The sequence below is a fragment of the Mytilus trossulus genome, chromosome 7 (assembly GCF_036588685.1).
Source record: "Mytilus trossulus isolate FHL-02 chromosome 7, PNRI_Mtr1.1.1.hap1, whole genome shotgun sequence".
In the NCBI taxonomy this organism is placed as follows: Eukaryota; Metazoa; Mollusca; class Bivalvia; order Mytilida; family Mytilidae; genus Mytilus; species Mytilus trossulus.
Window position 1 is genome coordinate 3,572,034 of NC_086379.1, and position 11,491 is coordinate 3,583,524.

General features: G+C 32.3%; 1 protein-coding gene across 1 annotated transcript; it reads left to right on the forward strand.

Annotated features, from left to right (window-relative positions):
• The first annotated feature begins 437 nt into the window (after nucleotides 1–437).
• Nucleotides 438–11,031, forward strand: LOC134726763 (uncharacterized). Its single transcript, XM_063591177.1, has 4 exons — nucleotides 438–554; nucleotides 4,427–4,654; nucleotides 7,953–8,192; nucleotides 10,127–11,031. Exons 1-4 carry the CDS (start codon nucleotides 488–490, stop codon nucleotides 10,369–10,371), a joined length of 780 nt encoding a protein of 259 aa, XP_063447247.1. The 5' UTR covers nucleotides 438–487; the 3' UTR covers nucleotides 10,372–11,031.
• Nucleotides 11,032–11,491: the final 460 nt, after the last annotated feature.

Below are 11,491 nucleotides of genomic sequence, written 5' to 3' on the forward strand. Positions count from 1 at the left end.
TTTTTCAACTTCGCTCTCATCATAACACAAAATGATAAGACAAAAATTCGTTTGAATAACATTTATTAATCCATTTTCACCAGTTTTCATATTCATAAGCTAAGTCAATTCAACGACACAAGTACATGTATACAAATATTAATAAAAGTGGGTATATTAAATTTCTAATACCCAATTTAAGAATTATAGAGATCGAAAGCAATATAAGAGAAACTTGTAAGTGTATAAACTGGACAAAGTCACTCACAAACAATAATGAAATTCCTCACTCAGGCTTTTATTTTGTGAGTTTACGCAGCAATAAACAAATGGATGATCGTAAATTTCTGGAGAGTGTTTTTTACTAATCAATTAAGCAGCGTCTGCTTTGACAATAAACAATTGAAATTGATTTTAACAATAAAGGCTTTATCATAATTCAGTATACGTTGACTATTAATCTCTGTTGCAGTCCGTTTTCAGAGGCGTCTACTACAAATTGTAGTAAATGGACAAGTTATATAAAATGTTTTTCATTCTGTGGACCTTTTTCTGCTTTTTAGTTGCTGCAAGTGGTACGTTATTTTATATTCTGTTCATTTTGTATTTCCTCTGTGTGATATAAACATCATAAAGAAGTATATTGTTAATTTTAGTTAAATACATATTAAATGTTTCAAATAACAGATATCCTACATTCAAACAATTGATATCGGAATCGCAAACATTTTTTATTAAATTACAAAACTAACGTAGGTAATAATATGTATTTATAACAGAGACTGCACATACAATAGTAAAATTCAATATTAACTGGTATAGTTCTAACATTCTAAGGTATATATGTACAAGTTCTATGGTCGGGTTGTTGTCTCTTTGACACATTCCCCATTTTCGTTCTCAATTTTGATTTTTTAGTCTCTGTTTTAAATATCTATAATAACCCACGTATTTTTTTTATTTTAGAATTGTACACTTGTTTTTGTGTTCGGTTTTAATTGTATAATTATTAAGATAATTAATAAATTGTGATACAGTAATTTCAGAAATTTTTGCGAGGTTTTTATTATTTTGAAAAATGCGACAGAGTTGTAAACGCATACTTTAAACTCGCATTGTGAAATCCTTTATATGAATTTAACAGGATTTGTCTCAAAATCGTAAACATTAAAATCGCATTTCAGTCTCGGAAGTTGCTTTTTAAATACTTTCCGCTAGACTATTTTTACTGAGAAACATGAACATCGGGGATTCAACCAACATTAAAATTCTGTGGTACTAAACATATACATGATATATATCTATCCCTATTCAAAAGCAGTCATCGTTCAAAAATTGGGTTTTATCTACCCCATAATCCGGTCTGGACCCGCTAATGCACGATTTATACGTTTTAAATTAATTACAGGTTTAATTTTATTGTGAAATAGAAATATGCATACAAAACATGCAAAGCTTCCACTGCAATATTATTAAAGCCTGTTTTGATCAACTTATTTTGTCATCTTTTCCATGTAAAGAAGTACATGTACGCCGAGACATACTAAAATGTGTTTAAAGAATACGTTGAAGACCCATTGGTTGCCTTCTGTTTTTGTCTACATTTTGTCGGGATGTTATCTTATTTACATATTCCCCATTTCCATTATCTATTTTATTGAAAACAGTGTACATGGTGTATATTTAACATTTATTATAGCTCGTCATTTTTTCCGATTATCATGCATCATAAGTCACTTGTTACATGATTTATTTTTTTTGGTTTAAAGCAAAAATATATATACTAGTATTTCGAATCAAGTGGTAGGCTGTTTTTAAATCATTAAAGAGAGAGAAAAAATACACAGCAGACTCTAGACGTTGGACTCACTTTTCTGAATTTCCCTTTATCATCAATAACATAAACGTATCAATTTTTTTGTGATACCCCTATGACTATGAGTCCACTGACAGATGCATGGCACCATTTACTAAAAATGAATAAAACAAAAGGTGGTTAAAAACAATCATTTATTTGAATATAATGCCCAAAAGGGAACACCATATGTCAGGAGGGTCTGGCGCAAAAGAAATGTCACTTCAGTGCAAGTGCAAGTGATATTGTTGCAGTAGGAAAAAGTCTAAAAGGATCAACTGCACGTTATGACCAATACAGTTTATACAAATATATACGAATAGTGTAAGTGGCATCAGGGTCACTTAAAGAAGCAATCTTGACTGGATTTTATGATTTCTTATATATATATATAATAAAATTGAGAATGGAAATCGGGAATGTGTCAAAGAGACAACAACCCGACCAAAATAAAACAACATCAGAAGGTCACAAACAGGTCTTCAATGTAACGAGAAATTCCCGCACCCGGAGGCGTCCTTCAGCTGGCCCCTAAACAAATATATACTAGTCCAGTGATAATGAACGCCATACTTATTTCCAAATGACTGTCTACTAGTATTCTCGATAGGTGATACGTTAATAGAAGACAATAAACAATACCAAACAACATACCCACTATGTGAATTTGATAGAAAACACATCTACATCTTGGTGACAAAAAAGATCATAATGCAGTCGTATTAAAATCATATGGTCGGTTTGATATTGTTCTTTTGAAGTTTGTATAATGCAAAACAAATTAAGGTATTGATATATTTTTTATTTATTGTATCATAAACGTTTGATAGACGATCTTCATATTACTTGTTGCTTTAGACTGTTTAATTTTGTCAAAATCGCTTCATTCTTCATGTCTCTCTACCACTATTATATTCTAACATCAGAAAAGCCCAACAATTTGATGATAGTTATCAAATGTACCAGGATTATAATTTAGTACGCCAGACGCGCTTTTCGTCTACATAAGACTCATCAGTGACGCTCATATCAAAATATTTGTAAAGCCTTGAGGATTGAAAATTCCAAAAATTTGTGCCAAATACGGCTAAGGTAATCCATGCCTGGGATAAGAAAATCCTTATTTTTTCGAAAAAATTCAAAATATTGTAAACAGGAAATTTATAAAAATGACAACTTTATTGATATTCATGTCAACACCGTAATGTTGACTACTGGGCTGGTGATACCCTCGGGGACGAAACGTCCAACAGCAGTAGCATCGATCCAGTGGTGTAAATAGTTATTAAAGGTACCAGGATTATAGTTTAGTACGCCGGACGCGCATTTCGTCTACATAAGACTCATCAGTGACGCTCATATCAAAATATTTATAAAGCCAATCAAGTACAAATTTGAGGAGCATTGAGAATCCATAATTCCCTAAAGTCTTGTCAAAAAACGACTAAGGTAATCCATGCCTGGGATAAGAAAATCCGTATTTTTTCGAAAAAGTTTTGTAAACAGGAAATTTATAAAAAAAAAAAGACCACATTATTTATGAATCGGCATCGCATGGTTATTACTATGATATACACATGATATATATAAAAAGGAGGTGTGGCATGATTATCAATGAGACCACTCTCCACCAGAGACAAAAATAACACGGAAATTAACAACTATAGGTCACCGTACGGCCTTCAATAATGAGCAAGGCCCATACCGTATATTTATTTCAAATTTAATTTTGTCAAGGTAATTTGCAGTGGCGGATCACGATTGTTTTATTAGGGCATGCTGACTGACAGAAGGACAGAGGGGGGTTCCTCCAGTCGTTCTTCAGCAATTCCCTATATAATCAACTGAGCCTCCGGTGTGCGCTTATGATTTGTCATATATCATGATACAGCAGTTCGTTTTGTTGTATCGACATAGTGTTTTAAAGCATCGTTTTATTTTTGTTGGGGGCGGGCTGACGTTTTCGCGACATGTATACATATACAGCCAGGGCGATCTAGTCCGATCTATGACTGACTTATTTTATTTTGATTTAATGGACAAATAACTTTTACTGTTTTCAAGTGTCTATTACATTTTATGTTTCATGTTTTCTTGATACAGAGGACTTTTCATCCTCTTTAGTCACTTTAAATGTTGCAATTCATATTAGACGCAATATTGAAAAAGTAATTGGAAAGATACTGCCATTGTTCGTTGGAAGTTGGAAATCAAACAACTATCCACAAAACAACAATGAAAAAAGCCGGTAATGACACGAACAACTATAGGTAATTGTGCTGCTTTAATCCATTGACAAACGTGGTCAGACGACATCTTACATTGAGTAACCAGTTTATCGTTCTAAATGAAAACCCAGAAACAATCAAAGTCATATTAACGACGTTTACGTTCTTGTTAGTGTCGTTCAAAGGCAGCATATTTTCAATATCTATTTTTGCCGAGTTATTTCCTATTGACCAAGTGAAACCTTATTTGCCGAGTTGACAATGATATATTGTAAAGACATTTATAATCATATGTATTCTAATATCATACTCGAAGTTGTTACTATATGAATTAAATGTATTATGTTTTATATGCACTCTATAGATACATTGGAAATTGCAAGAAACAAACCAACCAAGCAGTCAACCAATATGGGAAGTATCAGACATTCTCAAAATGCGGTAGATGGCGATTACTTACAATCGCCAAAAGGAGGAGATTTTTGTACACATACTGACGTAGCAGATGAATCATCTTGGTGGGCAGTCGATCTTGGTGCCATTTATGAAATCAGCAATGTGATTATCTTTGGCAGAAATGACGGTTGTTGCGGTATGCGTTGGTTGCTTTCAGACAAAACAGTTTTGTATAAACAGTATTTTTGAACTTTTGAACAAATTCTTTCTTTCTCACTTAACACACAATATAATTATAAACATTTAGACGGAACCTTTCCTTTGGCTCCATTATACGATGTTTATATATCCTTACGCATTCGTTAAGCCCGAGTTTGTAGCATTTGTAGATTTAACGAACGAAATCAATGCATCACTGGTAGATTATCAAGCCAGGTATTTTGTTTATATCAACTACTTAACAAACTTTTACTAAATGTTTTAATCGAAGCAAAGGATTGATTAGTAAATTTATCTGAACCTGTCAAAAACTAATCAAAAACAGTATTTCACATCCTAAATTATACAGTAATATTGTACTGAAAGCCAATAAATCACTTTGTGATCCATGTAAACTCAGTGAACCCTTTAAAAAAAATTATAAGTAAAGGTTTCTTTACCAAAAGAACTAGATCTTTGAATATTCATGTAGTTTACATTGACAAAAATATAGATTTAGACCTCAGTAAATCAAAACTAAATGTGTATTCTTTTCAAACGGATAGATGAATACACACTCACGTTCATTTCTTCTATAAAACTTAGCTCCAAACCCTCTGTCTGCCTGTCGATGCTTATTATTTTTGCATTGAACTATAGCTAGTCACGTATTCTTTTACTGTCAATGACGTTAAAATACTTTAACCCCGCCACATTATTTATGTGCCTGTCCCAAGTCAAAAGCCTGTAATTCAGGGGTTGTCGTTTGTTTATGTGTTACATATTTGTTTTTCGTTCATTTGTTTTCATAGATAAGGCCGTTAGTTTTCTTGTTTGAATTGTTTTACATTGTCTTATCGGGGCCTTTTATAGCAGACTATGCGGTATGGGCTTTGCTCATTGTTGAAGGCCGTACGGTGACCTATAATTGTTAATGTTTGTGTCATTTTGGTGTCTTGTTGATAGTTGTCTCATTGGCAGTCAAACCACATCTTCTTTTGTATATTAAATCCCTATGATTTGTTTAACTTGGTTTTAGTCTGTGATGTAGATTTTTTTTATATTATTAATTGTTATTGGCTTATAACTAGCTTTCAGTTACTGTGAGTTCTCCCAAATTGAACTTTCGTGCAAATTCTACACTATTATTCCAGGTAAGGTTGAGGTTGGCACTTATTTAAAAACATTTAACCTTGCTGCATGTGTTTTCACTTATCCTAGGTCAGGAAATTTGTGTTCAGTGTTTGTTGTTTGACTTCTACTTGATTACCACACATAATTATAATCTTATAACATCAGCTTATAACAGACACAAACCTTTCTAACAGTAATTATTTTACATAAGAAAGGTGAAATCAGGCTACGATGACAATAGCTACATAATAAATGTATAGATTATGCAATATATTTTATTATTGTATAGCAATATAATATTTCCCACAGAAAGTAACCAAAAGTTAGCGTGCAATAAATTTCATTATTGCACTAGTGCAATAAATCTTCAAAATTCATGACGTCATCAACGACAAAACCGCAGTTTAAACCATTTTCACTTTCAAATATTATATTGCTATACAATAAAAGGGTTATTGCATGAGTATTGGGGAATATTGTCCCTCGTAGAACATATATTGCACTCGCAAGCTCGTGCAATATAAAATTCTACTCGGGACAATATTCCCCAATATTCATGCAATAACCCTATATTATTAAAAGTCTGTACAGGAAGCGATTCATAATTCACTTATTGACAAAGGTATACATATGTTTTGCTGGGATTTGGTGATGGACACGACTATTAATAAAATGTAGTTCATAAATCTTTCTCGTTTCTCGTTTTTACATACATTGGTATAATTAATAAGTTGTTTTTTTTTCCCGATTGAATGGTTTGACACTAGTAGCTGTGCGTTTTGAGACAAGGCTCCGTGTTGAATAAAGTACTTTGACCTAAAATGGTTTACTGTTTTCTAAATTTCATAAATTATAAATTCAAATGTGACATAACGTTTGTGCCGTTTCGCCATCGTATGTGACGTCACATTTTTTTTAATTACGTTGACGCCTGGACTGATTCGGTTGTGTCTATTCTGTGTTAAACTTTAATAGCATTATGTATTCGGGTTCAGTTTTCTGTAATTAGTTAATACTTCAGTTTCATTATGTATATCTCTTTCATATACATTTAATAAAATTTACTGTTTGCAATAGCATGAATTGTTCTATATAATAAGAATGTTTTTATCCTGGGCATAATAACAATGCCGTATTTGGCGAAACCTTTTCAACTTTTGATCTTCAGTGCTGTACAACTTTGTACCTTTTTCACTTTCGATCTTTTATATCTGGGCGTCTCTGTTGATTTTTGTGAGGACAAGGCGCGTTTTTGGCGCATTGAATTATAAACCTGATGTTTTTTGTTATCTATTAATCATGTTTTTCTTTGTCTAATATGTTCTCCTATTTATTTGTATTGTAGTCCTGTAATATTATGTTGTCATCTCAATGTTAAATTTAACTTTGCCATTAAAGTGCGAGGTTTGGCATGCCACAAAACCAGGTTCAACCCACCACTTTTATTCCCCTTTAAAAGTGTCCTGTACCAAGTCAGGAAGATGGTCATTGTTATATTATTGTTCGTTTATGTGTGTGTTGCATTTTAACGTTGAGTCGTTTGTATTTTCTCTTATTTTTGAGATATTGAGATAAGACGTGGCACGGTACTTGTCTATCCCAAATTCATGTATTTGGTTTTCATGTTATATTTGTTATTCTCGTGGTGTGTTTTCTGATGCTTGGTCCGTTTCTGTGTGTGTTACGTTTCGGTGTTATGTCGTTGTTCTCCTCTTATATTTAATGCGTTTCCCTTGGTTTTAGTTTGATACCCCGATTTTGTTTTTTGTCCATGGATTTATGAGTTTTGAACAGCGGTATACTACTGTTGCCTTTATTTACTTTTACAATTTATGACTTGAAAAGCATATCACAGCTTCATATATTTATCAAAACTTTTAGGTCAAGTAAATTGAGTATGATTCAACTCTGCAAATTGAAATACTGTGAATTAAAAACGAGTTACAGAAGATAATTTGATTTGATTCTAGACAAGCAAAAGCATAAAACTATGTTGTCGCTGCAATATACTATATAGTAGTAATTATGATCTTGCACTTACTTAGATAATTTGTGATTTGGTGGTTATTGAATGCATTTCTTATTCATTTCAGGATAAATATAAGTAATCTTAATCAAACTTTTCATGTTTCCATTTTCAAATTTAGTACTCATTCTTTCAGTTGAGAGATTTTCGAATTTCGACATTGATGTGATTAAACCGTGCAGAAACAACATCAATTGGTTTGAGGACAGCGCCAACCAATTGTGTTATCACCAGCAAGCACCAATAACATTTTTGAATGCTTCATGTCATACCAGAATGTTTGGACAATATGTTCGCATACGGCTCAATGATCCAAATCCCTTAACACTATGTGAAGTTGAAGTGCATGGCACATTTATTAGTTATCCACGTTCAGGTAATACTCCAAGAATCTATTCATCATTTAGTCAAGTCAAATAATAAAAACATGTCGTACCTTTACTTGAATTACATCTAGAAATTGATAATGAAAGTCGATTGAAAACAAAACGTTACGACAAAAGAGATGATTTCAGATTTCCAATTGTGAACTTTCGATTTCTAAGTAGCAACATTCCAGCAGCACCTGCAAAAATGTGCATACAGATTATATACCTCCCAATTGATACGATATTGCCGTGCTTGCATTTCCTATCATGATTTTCTTGATAGAGGGTTGCTTCTCATAAGGAAGCTATTAAACCAAGAGTTCCAATTGGTGAAGTTGAAATCATCCCTTCGTAAATTTTACGAACGCCATCACGAGTTGGTTGACCGTTATGGAATAACCGTTTCAAAAATGATATCGGATATGTTCCTTACGTCGTAAGTACAATCCCCTTCCCTTTCATGAATGTGACCTACCGAATTAGACTATTGCCACATGTGAAGCAGGATCTGCTTACCCTTCCGGAGCACCTGATATCACCCCTAGTTTTGGGCGGGGTTCGTGTTTTTTATTCTTTAGTTTTCTTTTTTGTGTCATGTGTATTATTGTTTGTCTTATTGTCTTTTTCATTTTTAGCCATGGCGTTGTCAGTTTGTTTTAGATTTATGAGTTTGACTGCCCTTGTGGTATACTTCGTCCCTCTTTTACATTTGTTTAATTTTTTTTAATTTAACATTGTATTTTCATGTTTCCGTATGGCCATTAAATTGAAAACTGGAAGTAACTGTATTGGTAATTTTTGTATCATTTGTCTTTGGTTACCGTGATCATGCGTGATGTCAATCAACACAGCTATGGTTAATGCATGTTCTTAAATCTTGTTTAAACTCGAAAATCGAACATTGCAGATTGTATATAAAAACAAATGAGTTTACTACTGCTCACACTTTGAAAGCATGAACAAATGAGATGAGCTTTTGTATAACCTTTATTCATTATCATTTTTATTTCGATCTAGACCAACTTACCACTGATGCCCTTCTTAACACATTTATAAATAAAAAGAGGATATGTTGTTATGTTCTGTGTGCATCAGTACGCACTGAATAAGATAAATGTACAATTTGTGTTTGTTTATGGCTATAAACTGTCTAATTTATACATACGGCTTTCACTCAAAATGACATATTGGATTTAAATCATACCAAAACAAATATTCAAACTAACATAAATATCTCTACTGTAAACAATATATACAAAGAAGATGTGGCATGATTGCCAATGAGACAACTACCCACAAAAGACCAAAATGACACAAACATTTACAACTATAGGTCACCGTACGGCCTTCAACAATGAGCAAAGCCCATACCGTATAGTCAGCTAGAAAAGGCCCCGATAAGACAATGTAAAACAATTCAAACTAACGGCCCTATTTATGTAAAAAAAAATGAACGAAAAACAAATAAGTAACACATAAATAAACAACAACCACTGAAATTACAGGCTCCTGTTGGTTATACAGTATAAGTGTTTGTTGTGTGTTTAGAAAGACATCATAGACAAGCAAACACGTGCAATGGTATAATTACGATTTGTAAGGAATAGTTTTATTTCATGCCACTATAGATTTATATGCATACATAATTATATTTTTGTGACCCGATTGATACTAAATTATTGTTTTCTGGAGTTTCAATTTTTTGTGTTGACTTTTTTCTCTTTTCAAAACTTTACTTCATCAAATGCAGTTGAAGTATTGACTTAGTGCAATAAAGATTATGTAATTGGAAGCCGCTTTTACTTCAGTGATGTTTTTTATATTTATTTCATAACTGTAGATTATACCCTTCATAAAAATAATAATATGTAGTAAACAATTAATTGAAGGATTATGGACTTTCCGAATTATTTTTTAGTATTTTTGTGATTTTACTTTTTAGTTACCATGCCTTATACCTGTGGATTTGAAGGTTACAGTTATGAAGGACATAATTTGACCCTAAGGAGCGCTATTGTGAAAAGTGACATTTTTTGTACCTACTTGTGTGCCGTCATGAAAGAATGTCATATTGCAGACTTCAACAAGAAGACCTCGAATTGCACGTTAATGGAAAGGAAAACTGGATCCAATGTTGTGGCTAATTCTCATCACAACGTTTTTCTCATCAATTACACATTGTTGTAGTCGACCCATTTTTGTAGGTATTTGACTGTAAAACTTATTGCCAAGGTTTCAGACAGCTTAACTAAAGTTTTGGTGCATTAGATATATGTCACTAACTACTTAGATATTGATACCTCGGAGATATAGAGCCTATGAACAGCCGAGTAATTGCTAATAAAATAATTTCAATAAAAAAAAAATGTATTTGCGTACGACCATGAACTTATCCAAATTAAAATCAAATTTAATTTCAATTTAAAAAAAATGTTTAATTAGTATAATAACGACGTACATGGGAAAAATCCACAGCTCTTAGAGGTGTTTACCGATTATTCATTTTCAGAACCATTTTTTATATAAAAGAAAAGTAAGAAATACGATTGGAGCATAAAAATACCAAAGGGCAGACAATGTTCATTGATGTTATACCAGAATAAAAAAATAAAAAATAAATAAACAAAACACTATATTATAAACTAAAAAAAGAAACAGGAACGGAAACAAGTGTTATCTGACTATTTATATGTCTATTTAAAACTATATCAGACTCACAGCGGTGCTCCGGGATGATGTTTGTTACTAGTTTTATCGTCTGTTTATTCTGTGTGAAATTTCTTTTGCATGTCTTCTTGCTTTTTTACCCACATGGTAAAGGGGGAAAACTAATAGTTTGAATATGTAGATACATATGTACAAGGTTGTATCATTATATTTGCAGTATTAAATGAGAAAATAAGTAGTCTTAACTTTGTTTTTACTTCCTCCTGGTGAATATGACGTAGATTCCTACTGTTTCATGACATGAATGCAAGTACAACCATTTAAAGTCTTGTTCGTTAGTCATATTTTGACGTACTCATAAGCGCGCCGATGACTAATTTTGATAGCTGTTTACCATTATATAGTAATAACATTTACCGAAAAGATGAGCAAAAATCATGAGATAAAAATTCCTATGTTTGCCGTTGATGTTTTTATTAAATAATTGTCTTTTTTCTTGTATCAATATTTTATAGCAAACTGATGTTTGTTGCGTCGTATTACATGCATCAAATAACAATAATTCATAAATAATAAATATTTTTAAGTGTTTGTAAGAAATAAATATTTACCTTTTTGTGTAAACGAAACAATACTTTTT